This window comes from Aulonocara stuartgranti (assembly GCF_965226115.1).
Source record: "Aulonocara stuartgranti genome assembly, chromosome: 7".
In the NCBI taxonomy this organism is placed as follows: Eukaryota; Metazoa; Chordata; class Actinopteri; order Cichliformes; family Cichlidae; genus Aulonocara; species Aulonocara stuartgranti.
The window spans coordinates 32,989,833-33,006,632 of NC_138945.1; the positions used below are offsets into that span (position 1 = coordinate 32,989,833).

The 16,800-nt window shown below is 38.4% G+C and overlaps 3 protein-coding genes across 4 annotated transcripts in view; 2 read left to right on the top strand and 1 right to left on the bottom strand.

Moving 5' to 3' along the window:
• vsig8a (V-set and immunoglobulin domain containing 8a) overlaps nt 1-10,367 on the bottom strand; it is an 89,083-nt gene extending 78,716 nt beyond the window's left edge. Inside the window, exon 1 of the mRNA XM_082538891.1 lies at nt 10,001-10,367. Coding sequence (XP_082395017.1) covers nt 10,001-10,016 — 16 coding nt within the window. The 5' untranslated portion in view covers nt 10,017-10,367. The remainder of the gene's footprint in view (nt 1-10,000) is intronic.
• Nucleotides 1-16,800, top strand: part of LOC309709922 (uncharacterized protein) — a 322,961-nt gene that overhangs the window by 264,916 nt on the left and 41,245 nt on the right. The window lies entirely within an intron of this gene.
• Nucleotides 1-16,800, top strand: part of LOC309709902 (putative flavin-containing monoamine oxidase A) — a 68,101-nt gene that overhangs the window by 47,458 nt on the left and 3,843 nt on the right. The window contains exons 9-11 of the mRNA XM_082538875.1: nt 2,615-2,773; nt 4,817-4,903; nt 10,833-10,933. Of these exons, the coding sequence (XP_082395001.1) occupies nt 2,615-2,773; nt 4,817-4,903; nt 10,833-10,933 (347 nt within the window). The remainder of the gene's footprint in view (nt 1-2,614; nt 2,774-4,816; nt 4,904-10,832; nt 10,934-16,800) is intronic.

Genomic DNA, 16,800 nt, shown 5'->3' on the forward strand with positions numbered 1-16,800 from the left:
TAGCTACGACATATTATACTTTATAATATTACTAATATTATAATATTGTTCAGTAAAACAAAGCTGTCACAGACTGTATATTTATATTGAGCACACATTTCTTAAAAAAACAAAATAAAACCCACAATTACTGACAGGTTTTGGATCTGTTGTTTTTGAAAGAAATTTAATGAGGAATCAATTTAATATTTAATCACCACAAATCAGGGATTTTCCTTTATAAAATAACTACATAGATGTACTATACAGAGGCCCATCCAGTGATGTGTTACCTAATTTAAGGCTGATTGATCATTATAAAAAGCCTTTGCCAGTAATGGTAATTGCCGATTAAAGAAGCACCGCTTTTTGTTCCCTAGTGTAGTTGCATGTCTGGAGCTTCAGCTTAGGTTTCGATAACAGTCTCAAAAGGGGTAGAGATGCAAAGAAAAAAGCCACTCCTGATATTGGCCCAAAAGATCAACATGGGCAAAGGGACACAAAACCTGGACAGAGAAACAATGGAAAATGTGCTATGAACAAACAGTCTGTGTTTGAGATGTCTGAACCAAAAGAAAAACAGCTGTGAGATGTAGAATAAATACACAGATGCTGAAAGAGGTGGTTGGTCCCAACTACTATGGTTTAACATCATTCTAAAGTGAAACCAGATAATAACCAAAAGTTCAAAAATTATACACAAATTTTTAAAGAAGTTGGTCAGGTAACTTCAGGTCAGGTCAGGTATTCAGTAACTGAGTGGCCAACACAGGACCTCAACCTTATTACTAAGGTGTTGTGTGAACAGCGTATCAGTATGGTACAAAGTAAGTGCTCAGTAAACTAGGGCTGTGCGATATGACCAAAATCTCATATCCCGATATTAAAACATCTATTGTCCCGATAATGATATAAATCACAAAAATGTAACATTCTCTGTAAAGCTCAAGTTGCGTGAAGTGTTTCCAGCTGGGCGTCGTGTACCTGGAGTCGAGTGTTTTACTGATGCATGAAACTATAAATTTTTAGACATAGGTTGTAACGGCCGCCGTTTTCTTTGTGAGTATTTATTACACGGCGTGCTGCGGGGAAAAGCCTGTTCTAACGTTTGACTCTAAGGTTTATTTTTTAGCACCTGACGGCTCTTTTTTAATTGTCATCTGTAATTAATCTGCTCTTTCACGTGATTCAGTTTATTTTGAAAAGTCTAAACAGGATCTTGAGCTTTATTGTGAAAGGTTTATGTTGAACATAAACACGCGGTGGTTTTAGTTTTGTTGCTAACGACAACGCATAAAAACAAGTGCTTGTCCGTCCGTAGTGTGGTTATATTAAATATAAGAGAAAGAGAGAACTTTAAGAAATTAATATAGCCACTACAGTGACCATCAAAACGATGAAAAAATATTGCCGTAAACAGTTTATTTTGCGACACCATGAAACAAACGGTAGCGTAAAATGAAACGATAGACGTTTTTATATCGTCATCCGATATATATCGTTATATCGGACAGCTCTACAGTAAACCATCCTGATTTCATGAAGGGTATTCTCTCTATCCATCCATCCACTTATCCTTATCTAGCACAATCCTGCTAGCCCTGGTGGATTGTGCAAGCCCTGCAGGATTGCAGGGCTACCACAGAGACAGACAACCATTCACACTAATGGGCAATTTAGAATCACCAGTTAACCTAACCCCACTAACTGTTTGTCTTTGGACTGTGGGAGAAAGCCAGAGTACCCGGAGAGAGCTCATGCAAACACGTCTAGAACATGGGAACTCCACACAGAAAGGCCCCAGCCAGGTGGAGGATTTAGACTTGGGACTTTTTTTGCTATGAGGCAACAGTGCTAACCACATTGTGCACTGTGCTTCTTTACTGTTTTCCTTTAATTTAATATTTCACATTTGGATGTGTAAAGAAGTTCCAATATCCTACTGACAACTTTGAGTAACTAAAAGTTGTCAATACAAGGTTCTGTTGATTTATCTTCAAATTTGAAGACATTGAGGGAAATGTGAGCACAAAAGACTATTTTTCCTCCTGACATTATCACTTTTACCTCCTAGGACCTGGCGTCCACATATGTGGACATCACATTTTTTGGGTTATTTAGACCAAAATACTCAATTTTGCTCTACAAGGGCCTGATATCCACTAACCAGGACATTATACTGCTACTGTTCTATCGAAATTTCAAATGAATATCCTCATATGTAGCTCTCATTTTTCTCAGAAACAAAAATTAGGTAAAAAAAAAAATCAGGTAATTCTTTGTTTTTATATTTATCAGGTCCCAATCAGCCCAAATATCAAAGAGAAATTAAAAATGCATGCCGTGGAAGAGTTCAGGTCTTAGGAGGTTAATCATGAAGCACAGAAGGTATTCGTTATTGTTTTCAGACAGATCTATGGTAGCTCCCCTCTGTTTTAGCTTAAACAACTTTTCTTGACAAAGCAGTTTGTTGGGTTTTTTTTTGCCAAACCTTCAAATTAATCCAGTCAAAATTTAATGACATTTCCCCAACGTGTAATCAAGGAATGACTGTATGCAAATGGTTTGTAGCTCGTTTCAGTATTAAAGTGTTGCCATTATTGATGATGCTAAGAATGTTTGTATTTCTTCGCAGGCTTTTTGGAGGGAGAAGGGCTTTTCTGGGGAAATAGTGGCAGGGTCCTCCACCGAGTGTCCATTCTGTGTAACCTTTGATGCCACCAGCCCTTTTGGTAATGCTGCTCTGGTAGGGTTCATTGCTGGCCAGCAGGCTTCTCATTGGGAATCAAAAGAGGTAATGGAAAAATGCTGTAGAGAGGCTTTTAAGTAACTTTCTATGCACATGTCATTTAAACATGACAGTATTTTCAACATGTTTTAATAAGCAGAAACTTGCATACTCCTCCACCATCAGGATCATTTGCTTTTTCTTGGATGTCCATTGCTAGTAGATATAAACTAAAGAGCTCCACAATCATGGGTATATTTAGGGTTAAGTCTTGTTTGCATTAGAGAAAAAAAGCCACATAGAATGCATTCTCAAAATGATATTGTTCAGTGGCAGCATTTTAAAAATGCACTCAAGATTGCTCATCACCCGAGTGCAGATAAAGCACTGCCTTTAGACTGAGAATTGTGGGGTACTGATGCAAGCTTTCAGTAACTGCAACTTAAGTGAATAACAGACAGAAGTGTTTTTTTTACCTGTATGGTAGAAAGAAGACTAAGAGCATTCCTAAAAATAGACAGTGGGTATTTTTTGCTTGTTAAGTGTTTAGAAATAAAGGGAAGGTGTTTATAATTACTGTTACCAGGTTTAAGTTTAAGATTTAAGTTGTAAAAGACAACCCACAAAAATAGAGAATGACTTAACTAAAATTTAAGATGCGTGGTTGTTCATGTTATTGGCCAACCAATCTGTTATTTCTTAACAAAGAGCATTTAAAATTATTTGGAATTGTACAAGTCTTGTCTTAATCCTTTAAATTCCTTTGAATTCTTTTCAGCAATAGCTTTGGTATAGGACGAATGCAGGCTTTATATGCCTTTAAGCATGTGTATGAGGTTTGCAACATGCTTTTTGCACACAGCCTACACGCTTTCCTTCTATATTCATAGAGACATACATACATACATACATACATACATACATACAGGTAGCAGTGTTTCCCTTTACATAAAAATATAAATACATTCAGCCCCATCTCTACAGTTGTTTTTGCCATCTAAGTCATCCTGACTGGCTAAAGCTCTTGAGTAACTATCACTATGCTGCTTTATTCTGTGTAGGATGCTAAATAATTAAACTCCACATCCCCCACAAAAGAAAGAAAAATCCCCAAACTATGGTGGTATATGTGAGTAGACGTGGCATCAGGCATGCAATTACGCACAGTATGTGCTGTTACAAAGTATGAATTTGTTATTATTTTATGTATTTTATGTGTTTTTGGTTTTTTGTTTTTTTTCTGTATTTCTTTTCCATTTTCAGGTCTCTTGCACTTTGCTGGCTTTCTATTGTTGCAGTTTTAAATTTGTTTAAATGTTCACTTGGATGCTCTTTCTTTGCCTGTTTTTTTGTAGTATGCCAACATTCCCAATGCAGAAATACAAGAGATTGAAGATCGCACAAAAAAATAGTGTAAACTTTACCGTTTATTGGAGCAAATGGGATGACTCCAAAATTAACTTGACACTTCATTCACCTTCGTTGAACTCAAGTCTTTATAAATAAATAAATATAAATAAATAAATTAGAATTAACTACAACGTTCCTGAATTATAAATATTATTGCTCAGCTCATGTTTTATGTAATAGGAGGCCATTCTTGTTTGGTTTTACAGAGAAACTCAAACAGAATGACAGGCTGATGTTAGAAGAGTCGGTCAGAGTGTAAAAGACAAATCCGTGACTGTTGTGACACACAAAAAATAATGTATTATTTATTATTTTATTAGGAAACATAAAAAAAACTACAAATAAAAACATTTGTAGGAAATCATCTGTGTTTGATTTACATACATTTACTGTAATAGATCACTTTCAGAAACACTCAAAAACATGATGTGTTTGGCTTTAATTATTTTCCTAGAATCTCTATAACACAATCAGAGTTTAAGTTATTGGATCTCCTTTTGTTACCAGGCCTCAGCTGCTCATCATGTGTGCTAATACAACTGTGAGAATGAGTTGCACAAATTCTTTACTTCTTTTGTCCAACTTGGTGATTTCTAGACAATACATTCATACTTTAGCACAAAGCATGTTGTTACAGTCTTGAGTTAGAGAAAGTGCCAAGTTACAACACACATTTCTGTTTCTGTTTTCTGTTTACAGGTTGGAGAAAGGAAAAACGCTGTGCTTTCCAGTCTGGTCAAATATCTAGGTCCTGAGGCTGCATCTTTCATGCATTATGAAGAAAAAGTAAGTGCTAAGTGCCAAATGTCTGGTGAAATAAAACAATATTTTTAGTTTAAGGTGGTTTTGTACAGTGCCAAAATGGATCCCATCTCTCTCACTCACTTTGCAGTTTTCTGGTTTGTATTCTTAAGGTATAAAGTTTTTGTATTATATTAGGGGGAAAAAATGCTTAAATTAAAAGTTATTTTAGACTTCACTGGGGTTTCACAGTGAGTCTAGAATCATTTCCACAAACCATAAATTGTGTCTAAAACCCTCCAAATTTGCATCCCTTTCTAGTGTGGAAAGTGGACAAGTTCTGTTAACAGACCTGCCTTTTTAAATTCCAAATGAGTAGCTGCTGCATTCTGTTATTCTTATTTTCCTGATAGTACTGCTTCTGATTACTCCGCTTTTAAAACATCTCAGGCACAAGCACAGCATGGTTTGCTCTTTTATTGACTGCATGAGCAAATACAAGAAACCTGAACTCCCAGCACCTTAGGAAATGAAAAACCAGTGGATTACACTTAAGTTGATGGCAATATCACCATAATAGGCAAATTATCTTATGGCTAGTGCTATCTTAGCTTTGATTTACTTTAGAACACCATATCTCTATCAATCTAGGCCAGGGCTCGACAACCCTAGGCACGCGTGCCACACTTGGCATGCGAAGGGTTAACTGATGGCACGACCATAGCTGGACTAGCCATCGGTGGCCCGATGATTTTTTTTTTTTGTTTTTTTTTGTAACGGTATAAACAATGAAAGCTTGTGGATTGGCCAGATGCTGGCCGGTGTGTAAAAATAACTCAGTTGTTTGGTGGTGGCTATGGCGGAGCTTCCACAGATTCAGTAAAATTAACAAGTGGTGGAGGCTGGCAGGTGGATGAGGGAGAGGGGAGGCAGGAGGAGGAGAGACCCGAGACGGGGCGGTCCGAGTGTCAGGTGAACTGAACTTCAGGTAAGAAGTTATGACCTGCAGTCTATGTGGGTCAGATATGAACCAAGTTTAGGTGGAGTTTATTTTCGTTGTTCTGTTTTTTTAGAGTCAGTTACAATAACTCGTACTGCGTACTAGCTAGCATGACGGAGTTTCTATACAGCTGGGTGGGTGCTACTATGTTACTGATAGTGAACTTTGTTTTATTCATAAGGTTAGTTAGTAGAGTTGCCAACCGCCCCGTAAAAAGACGGAATCGTCCCACATTCAGAGAAAATATTACGTGTTTCGTGTTGAGCTGAGAAGGAACACAGTTTGTCCCGGACTTCAGCTAGGATGGAAAAAGACACAAAGGTGGAGTTTTTCTGTCGTTACGCTGCACAGCTGCCTCTTCTTCTCCTCCCATTCTCTCCTGTTGCTACTTCAATCATGAAACTGATCAATGATCAGCTGATCGGCTCTCTTGTTTGTTTATCGCCCACTTTGCGCCAGAAAGAGGAAACCGCCGGATGTCGCGCTAAACAACAGCAGCACGTTTAAGCTTGATCAGCTGTTGTTAGAATTTATTTAATATTAATTTCTAGTATCAGCTGATGTTTGCTGGAGCCACAGCTGTAAAAGCTGCTGGTCATGATATCGGTTTGGATATGTGGTGAGAGGGAAACATGAAGATGAAACCAGGAGATGTCCTTACTGAATCATCAGAGCTGAACAGGTGATGGAGAAACAGGTTTACCTTTTAGGTGACATGGATGAGTTGAAGGGAAGTTATGAACTGTTTCTGAGAGACAAATAACACCAATATCATTTTCTAAGTAGCTGACAGCTGGTAACTGTGCAGGGGCGGGTCTAGCAAAGTTTTGCCAGGGGGGCAGGTAGGGCATTAACAGGGAAAGGGGGGCACAAAGAAATACTTTCTCATTCTCATTTAAAATGTCTGGCTGTTCTTAAATAATTATCTGAAGCTTACAACCAAAGTTTTCATCTTATGTAAAATGTATAGAAATCATACATATACCAACAAGACAGCGTTTGTTTTCATTCAAAGGCTTTATGGCTTTAATACCTGGTGGGCCGGTCTTTAGTCAAAATGCCTGGGCTGTTTTTTTGTCCCAGTCCAGCCCTGGGCAGGACACGCAGTGAATTAATCTGAGAGGGTAAAAAATAAATGGCCGGGCCAGCGGTGCACATTGCAAATCAGCTCGCATAGACACATTAGTTGACGATATCTTAGCTAACAGCCCCAACTACCAGATTCAACTTGTAATTGGCTAAAAAAAATAACTTACTTACTAACTCACCTACCGGTGAGAGGGACATTGCTAGCTTTCCACATTCCGACACTTCAAAAGCTTCAGGAGCTTTCCGCTCAGCACAGCATCAGCACCACGGAAATACACGGATACATCCGTAGACTCGAGACACAATGCATTTTTGGGACTTTCAGGTGTATGGACCAATGTTTTCTTTTCTGATCAAACCAGAAAGCTTTAATGAGCAGCTGGGTTTTTCTCGCATTAACTGGCTGGGTTAATGCCAGTTAATGCAACATCGAAGCAGCTAGAATCCACAGCTGTGCGTGTTCATGGAGCTTTCATTTTCACCTGCTGGACATCACTACCTGACAAGTTTAACTGTCTTCAGAACATTGCAGAGGCCTTATTGACAGTATTTGGCTCTACATATCTGTGTGAGCAGATTTTCTCTCACATGAGTGTCCTCAGGCAGCCATCTGAATGCTGGACACTTGGAGACCTGTGTCTCTGTATTAACAGACATGCCATATTGGCTTAGTTTATTTTTCTTATCATTCTTGTGAGGAGACCATAAATAGCATTTGTATTTTCTGTTGTACAGTTCATTTACTGTTATGGATAAAAAGTCTTTTTTTGTTTCAAAATAGCTGATAACTATTTACTGATAGCTGCCAACATCTGCGAACAAATATAATTCTATAAAGTGGTTCTATATAGTGTGTAACTGTTCATATAGAGCGTTATTAAATTCATTGCTAATGCAATCATGTGGCACACTGACTTCTGAGGAAATTTTAAATGGCACTCGCCATCAGAAAGGTTGCCTACCCCTGCTCTAGACAGATGGACGGACGGACAAAAAACACCACAATGAAGAACATACACAAACAATTAACATGACTGTGTCATCAGCCGCCAGAATAATGAGGACGAAAGCCAGGATAGAATCAAAAAGTATAGTGGTGACTCTAAATAAGGCTCATAAAAAAGGTAATTCTTGACTTGTGACAGCCCCTAGGGACACACTAAAAAAAGGTCACATTTTGAAAGTTCAATGGCAGACTTTAGGTGGCTGCTTTAAAAACATGATGTCAAAATAAGCAGAACCTGAATAAATAAGTCACTGGAAGGCAAGCATGCTGAATTTAGGCTGGGTCTCCAAATGGGGCACAATCACCCATTTTGCACACGAGATACTACATCTTCTACAGTCCTGCATAACAACAATGTACATGCAATAAACTTTGAAAGATATTTTAATTTTAATCTGCCTATCATCCTAAAAATGTGTCAAACATAAACCAAATAGCTCAGCTGTATTACATGACGTAGCACATTCATTTATGGCCTGTAAAGGAATACAGGCCAGATACAAGGCTGATAATTTATTCACTTCACCAGCAGCTGCGGAGACAGAAAATATATGGCAGGATTGCACTGGCACGATCTTAAAGTCACTGAATAATCCACAGGACTTGTTGAGAACATCAGTCCTGTAATGAGTGAGGGCTAAACAGAGAATATACACCAGAAATTTTCTCTGCACTCTGGGTTAAGCAGTGTGACGGACTTTCTAGACATTAAAGGAACAGAGAAATTTAATCTGGTACTTAATAATCCATCTTAGAAAGAATGTTAAGTTTAAAAGAAGAGAATAAGTAAATCTGCACAGAACTTTGGATAGTGACTGATAAGTCCTTAACATTTTTATTTCTATGTTTATATTTAGTTGTCCTTTCTAAGGTGTTATTTAAATGTGTTGTCATGAAGGCATCCTTACTCTTCTTTAACTGGATGACATCCTAGGAGGTGCAAGTTGAAAGATTAGTTTTCCTGTGTGCAGATTCAAGGTGTTGGATGATTAGTATTAGTCAGTGTTGGGCAAGTTACTTTGAAAAAGTAATTAATTATAGTTACTAGTCACTTCTTCAGAGAAGTAACTGAGTTACAATATTCTAAAAGTAATTAATTACTTGAAAAGTAACTATTGCGTTACTTTTAAAAAAAATGGTTTAACCCTCTGGGGTCCAGGGTATAATTGGCCATTTTTAACTACTTTTGATTTTCCCTCCACATTTTACCTTTAAAAACTATTTACTTTGCCTAGTTTGGTATCATTCTTTTCACCACAACCTCACGTTTCTGAATTTACAGTTATGTTTTCATTTTGACGGCATTAACACAATTGATCTAAAAATCAGACAAAAAACATAAAATCAGAGTAGAAAAAGTTATATTTTTTACTGTAGCAACCACAAACATGTTTAATGAATCATATTTCATAACTTTAAATGCAAATATAAATTGTCAATTTTAAAATCCTATGCACAAGTTTTGCAAACAACAAAGTTATTTGCAGCCATTTACCTTTTACCTTGATTTTTTAAAATAACCATTTCAAACTATTTACAGAACAATCAGCTGTTTTGCATCAATAAGATGCCACACAAATTATTTGTGCCACTCCAAAAAAATTATTTCTGTTCACTATAAAGGAGAACATCACAGCCTGATACCTGCAGGTCTGACAGCAGCAGGTGTATCACTCCTGTTTCTACCTGGAGACAGCAGTCGCCTCATTGTTCTGACAAACAGCACAAAACTATCCACAACACTACACACTAACTACACAAGACAACACATTAACTACACAACACTACACACTAACTACACAAGACAACACATTAACTACACACTCCAAACACGCTAAACTTCACAAATCTCTCACACCACAAAACTCGCTCTCTCTCTTTTTCTGCTGTCTTTCTTTCTCTCGCTCTCCGTCACTCCTAAAACTTTCTGTTTTTTGTTGTTGTTTGCTCATAAGCAGAGAGTGCTTGCTAGCGCTGTCCTTAGACAGTAAACGTGACGAAACTATTGAGGAAAAAACACGTGTATATATTGTTTATCATGACTCACCTTGTTGCTTTGTCATCTTAAAGTGGTCATGTGATTGGCTTACCACGACTACTTTATTCTTCCTCAGTCAAACAGCAGCACTCATGCAATTGTTTTGCCCCCTTAGCTCCAGGTGTTGTGCTAGAAAGTGATCGTGATTATCGTCCGCGGGAGCGCGCAGCTGCTTAAAGCTGTAGCATCCAGATTACTTACAGCTACTTCCGTACAACTGATATAAGATGCGGTAAGCTGAACACAACTTCAACCGTCTGTTTGTTGAAAAGTAGTAACAGACCGCATTTTCTTGTTAGTAACGGTAACGGCGTTGTAACGATAGGAATAGTAATTAGTTAGATTACTCGTTACTGAAAAAAGTAACGCCGTTACTTGTAATGCCGTTATTCCCATCACTGGTATTAATTAGTATTACACATTTTCCTCAACAAATAATTCAATATAGTTAACATTTTCCAAAGGAAAATTAGATGCTACATTTTGTACTTTAGGCCTCACTGGGGCTTAAAAAGAGTCAAATTCTGTATAATCAAAACTGTTATTATGTCTTTTTGGTCCCCGCCTGAGAATCATTATATATTTAAGTTTTCACACTAAAATGTTTAATATTGAATGATTGTAATACGAGTTTTACGGATTTAGGCAGCCTGCAAACATTAAACTAATAACAGCTTATTTAGCATACTATACAGGAATGTCAAGGAGTAGTCCATGGTGTTTTCCATGGTCCATGGTTATGTCCTCATAAATTGTCAAAAATATTATGACTACTATGAAATCAAGTCATGTGATGTGAAACAATACTGAAAAATATAATTAAATCCATTTTCTCCTACAGGATTGGGCCAAGGAGGACTACAGTGGTGGCTGTCCAGTTAATGTCATGGCACCAGGTTTGCTAACATATTACCACCCTAGCCTGAGGAAGCCTTTTGGCAGGTAAACACCTTACTAATGGCATATATACCAGTGAATTACAATACTTATTCTCCCTTACATTAAAATAACTCATCGTCCATCTGTATTTGTATCCACACAAGATTAATATTAATGTTTTCAATGGCTAAACGTGTGGAGTTATAGAATTCACAGTTGTAAATGTTAACATAGTACAGAAGGTGACAGGATGAGAGATACTGAGAATATTTGCTGAATGTTTATACTATTTTTATACAACAAAAAATAGGTCTATTCTCCCTGCCAACTAGGTATTACTCACTAGCACCCAGTGCGTACAGATCATTGACATGAGTCGTGGGAGTGATTACATCTTTAATGATACATAGTAGTCCAGTTCTAAAGAAATGGCAAGAGGTCATCAGGAGGGGTGTTCTCATGGGAAAATGCCCTATAATCCATTTCTAATGGCCTCTTCAGAGATGCACAAAGCTGAAAAACGAGAGAGAGCAAGAGAGAGAGCGAGAGAGCGAAAGAGCGCGAGAGAGAGCGAGAGAGATGGGGAGGGGGATCCAGGTAATGCATTTCCATAATGACATCAAGTCCGTGGGGAGCAGAGGAAGCTCATTACATAACGTGACTGAAACAGCAGAAAGGTGATGGTAGCTCTCAGCCACATCCCTACCCCATATAGGAAATTGATTCTCAAGGGCATACTGTAACCTTGACACAAATCTAGCACATGTAATGAAGACAAACCCAAGACTGGTGGACAAAAATGCTGCTGGTGCTTCCAAGGTAATGTATTTACCAGTGCAAAAAATTTAGCTAGTGTCCCATTATGGGATTTGACATGGTCTGTATCTTTATACTGACAATGTGATTTTTACACTTCACACACTGACTAATTATTCTAGGTTAATAATACGCTTGAATAGACAGCATGGAGGATGTTTGAGAGCAGAGAACAGGGTATGTGAGGTGTGAGGAAAAACCAAGACATATGAATAAACTGACCTCAGTAGGTTTTACACCAAGTTAGCATTTTGTTTAAAGAAAGATTAATTCTTTAGTATAAATATAAATACGTAGTTTAAACAAAAGATCTCTGTTTTTTACCAAGGGAGGAAACATCTGGGATAATATGTCAAATCCAAAACAAGCACTGTTGTGCCCCTTTGTGAAAAAGGAGCAACTAAAAGTAGCTTGCTTGGTTTACACTAATTTGATTATATGTTTAATATAATTCCCGGGGCTTGCATCATTGTATCACTGAATTCTAACAACTTACAGAGCTATCACTCTCCATCGGATCTATGTTAAAGTCTGCATCTATTCAGTCAGTTCATGATTAGTCTGTGAGTCCCATCTAAGTCTGTCTTAACAGCAGCAGCCTCATTCTGAAATACCAGTATGAGTCCCTGTTCCAGTAGTTAAGGCCTGAACTTTCTTACTGTTTACAGGTGGTTAGCTCAAGCTAAAATAATGCAAAGGAAAATTAAGTCATGACAGATTTTCCACAAGCAAACCTTCAGGGGAACCACTTCATTACTGATTCTTTATGTATTTACATGGTTTACAATAAATTACATTTTCTTTGAAAACAAATACATTCTTTAAGCAAAACTTATCCTTCTGAATTTCTGAATCTTGATTTTGCCATAATCAAGGAACACTGATATATGACTAGGAAACACTGCACAGTAGGAGTGCTGAAAACATGCAAGGCACCCCCACTTTAAATGGCTGAGAAAAAAAAAAAAAAAAGATACTGGCCACCAGTTCTACCCCTCAGCCTCAGGAGTGTTTTCAGAAAAGTTGATCTCAAGATCAAAGGTTTCGAACTCACACAGGCGACTGCATGTATGGGATGAATTTAAAAACCCACGTCACCTTGTTCTCGATTTATTGTGGTCACAAGATTTTTAGAAAACTTCAACTTTGACCATGACATTGAGGCCAAGGTCACCCGGGGTTCAAACTTGTCTGAGACGATTAGTTGCTTTAGTTGGTATCAATTTTAAAATCCTAGTTGACTTCATCATTCCCAGTTTTAGAGACTGTATAAATGTTATACTTGTGCATATCCAGCCGCACCTGTGTTATATGACTGACTTTTATACCACTACTTTTACATCCCACACACATTTAAGCTCACAAAACATTTCCTTTATTTTGAAAGAGCGCTACAGTTATGACGGCTGTCAGCTGAACGGTTTCACTTACTTCTTATCATTTAATCACCCATTTAAACAAGACACCAATCAAGTTCAATCAGGGCCAAAATGCAGACGTTTTAATTTGACAAGCTCTCGTTCTTTTCATCATAATGCTGCGGCTCATTATACTGTTTACTGCCACCTGCTATGCATGCCACTGTAATGGCAGAGTTGATTGATTTCCTTCTCCACCACTTCTGCATGTTTGATTTTTTTTTTTTTTTTATTCTTACTGGATATATTGCTTTCCTTTTTCATTATCATGTATCCTATATCTCAATGATATGAATCACTGCTGCATAAATCCATTACAGAGTACCCCTCAAGCAAGTGTGTAATCATATGCTGCAGTCAATTATCCTATAGTTGAGGTGATGTCTGGTACTTCCAAACATACATTCTGGAAAGCTAAACTTTACCTCTAAGCTTAGGCAGTTGCGTGTTGTGAGAGACAGACTCAGCATTACCAGCTCATTACCAAGCTCTCTGACATCTCAGACTTGGGTCTTAAAGTCTTAGAAATTCTGCTGTTGTTGAAGTTGCCTATTGGGCTGGACTAAACAGTCAAAATCCTTATTACACTCAACAAAAATATAAACGCAACACCTTTGTTACTACTCCCATTCCCCATTGGATGGACGTAGAGACCTAAAATTCATTCCAGATACACAATATAACCATCCCTCCCAAACAGTGGTCACAAATCAGTCCAAATGTGTGGTAGTGGGCACATCTGCCATATTGAGATAATCCATCCCACCTCACAGGTGTGCCACATCAGGATGCTGATCTGACATCATGAGTAGTGCACAGGTGTACCTCAGACTGCCCACAACAAAAGGCCACCCTGGAATGTGCAGTTTTTTGCGCTATTGGGGGTCTGGGGACCCAGAACCGGTCAGTATCTGGTGTGACCACCATTTGCCTCATGCAGTGCAACACATCGTCGCATGGAGTCTATCAGATTGTCAATTGTGGCCTGTGGAATGTTGGTCCACTCCACTTCAATGGCTGTGCGAGGTTGTTGGATATTCGTGGGAACTGGTACACGCTGTCGTATACGCCGGTCAAGCACATCCCGAACATGCTCAATGGGTGACATGTCCGGTGAGTATGCTGGCCATGCAAGAACTGGGACATTCTCAGCTGCCATCTGCCCTGAACAATGTGAACCATGATTCATCTGTGAAGCGCACACCTCTCCAACGTGCCAGACGCCATCGAATGTGAGCATTTGCCCACACAAGTCTGTTACGGCGACGAGCTGGAGTCAGGTCAAGACCCCGATGAGGACAACGGGCATGCAGTTGAGCGTCCCTGAGACGGTTTCTGACAGTTTTTGCAGAAATTGTTTGGTTGTGCAAACCAATTGTTCCAGCAGCTGTCTGGGTGGCTGGTCTCAGACGATCTTGGAGGTGAACCTGCTGGATGTGGAGGTCCTGGGCTGGTGTGGTTACACGAGGTCTGCGGTTGTGAGGCCGGTTGGATGTGCTGCCATATTCTCTGAAACGCCTGTGGAGACGGCTTATGGTTGAGAAATCAACATTCAATGCACGGGCGACAGATCTGGTTGACATTCCTGCTGTCAGCATGCCAGTTGCACGCTCCCTCATTGCTTGTGGCATCTGTGGCATTTTGCTGTGAGACAAAACTGCACATTCCAGGGTGGCCTTTTGTTGTGGGCAGTCTGAGGTACACCTGTGCACTACTCATGATGTCAGATCAGCATCCTGATGTGGCACACCTGTGAGGTGGGATGGATTATCTCAATATAGCAGATGTGCCCACTACCACACATTTGGACTGATTTGTGACCACTGTTTGGGAGGGATGGTTATATTGTGTATCTGGAATGAATTTTAGGTCTCTACGTCCATCCCATGGGGAATGGGAGCAGTAACAAAGGTGTTGCGTTTATATTTTTGTTGAGTGTACATTCACACTGCAGCTTTGCCACACATTGACCCTCTGTTTACTCCTGATTACGCTCTATTCTTTTAGCACCTTTGCTGAATGGTATTTTAGTTGTTCAATTCAGTGTTCACATCTATTTGTGGATTTCATCGACATAGCCCATGAAATCCACAAATAGCCATAGTGTGAATAGAGAGTAAAGACTGTTTGTTGCAAAGACATCAAACACTATTGTTCAGACAACAGAAATTCATCAAGCATATTTGCCAGTAGGTCAGCTGAGGTGAAGCCCTTCTCAGTTGCATTGATCAGTGAAAATTGGTGGCTGCTGTAGTTTCAGAAGAACCTTAAAACCAGTTAGATGAGGTTATGTTGAACTGGACAAACATAATTAAAGTAGTCTAGATCAGCGGTTCATAAAGTGTGTGCAAAGGCCAATAATGTGGAAATTTTAGAAAGCACATTTACAAGCTTTAGATCAAACAGATTTTAATATTAGATAAAGGTAACTCAGGTAAATGCAAGTTTTCTGTTTCATTATCCAAGGGAAAAAACTGCATGCCCCTTAGTAAGTTAATACATACATAACTCGATAAATTTATTTATTTTATTTAATTCAGTATTAAAATGCAATTGATGGCCTAAAACATGTAACTGCACACAATCATTGTGGTGGTGTAAGCAATAGCTTCTAAGTATCAAAACTGAGTTAGACTGGCATCATTTTTAACCAACGTGATTGGTTTATACGTCTTATTGTGGCATATGGTTTTTCCCTTTTTGTGGGTAGCCACAAACAAAGAAAAAAAAAAATTGTATGAGAACAAAAGAACCAATCATATGTACCAAATTAAATGCATGGTTGCCATATGAAACCTTAGATAACCCACCTCTGACCGCAGGTCATTCAGATTCACTCCCACTGAGGAGGCAAATAGTTTTTTTTTTCATAGATAATATAAAACAATAGGACAACAGTTACTACATAATGGACTGGCACTCTTACTTGCTGTAGGGCACTTGAACCACCCGGAAGATTGTCTCTCTTTAACCTGGAGAGGCTGTGAGTGACTCCATCAGGTCACCAAAACGTGGTACAAAAACATATTATATCCCAAAGAAAAAAAATCATCCACATAAAAAACCCTCATCATATCTAATAGTATGTTGAAGTACCTATAGTGTAGAAAGCTGTGAATAAAAAGCTACAAATCTCTAAAACATGCCATCCTCAAAAGGGGATTTGTCCAGTGAAAGCAAAAATGATCCTACATTTTATTGGTGTTAGATTCCAGTAAGACTGAGCGTTGTGTTAAAAAAAAAATCAAATTAACCATCATCTGCGTAAGGTGTGCAAACGCAAACATCAAAGAGACTGCTGGCAAAAAATACATAGTCAACAGACACAGGGAGGCAATGAGGTTAAGGGATATGTCCAGTTGCTACCTATATATCCGCAAACAGGTGGATAATTTACAGATACGTCCATAAATATTTGGACAATGACACAGTTTTTATAGTTTTGCCTCTGTACAACTCCACAGTGGATTTTAACTCAATCAGGGCGTGATTCAAGTGCAAGCTTTTTTTACTTTTAATTTAAGGAGTTTAATACAAATATTGCATAATTAGAGCCAGTTTTGTAAATAGTCCAACATGTTAAAGCACTTAAAAAAAATATACAATTGACTGAAAAGGAATTTCACAGCACGACAAGGCCTGGTCCTTTGTTATTTCAAGAATAATTAATTAGTGTTGAACTTACTTTTGTTTGCT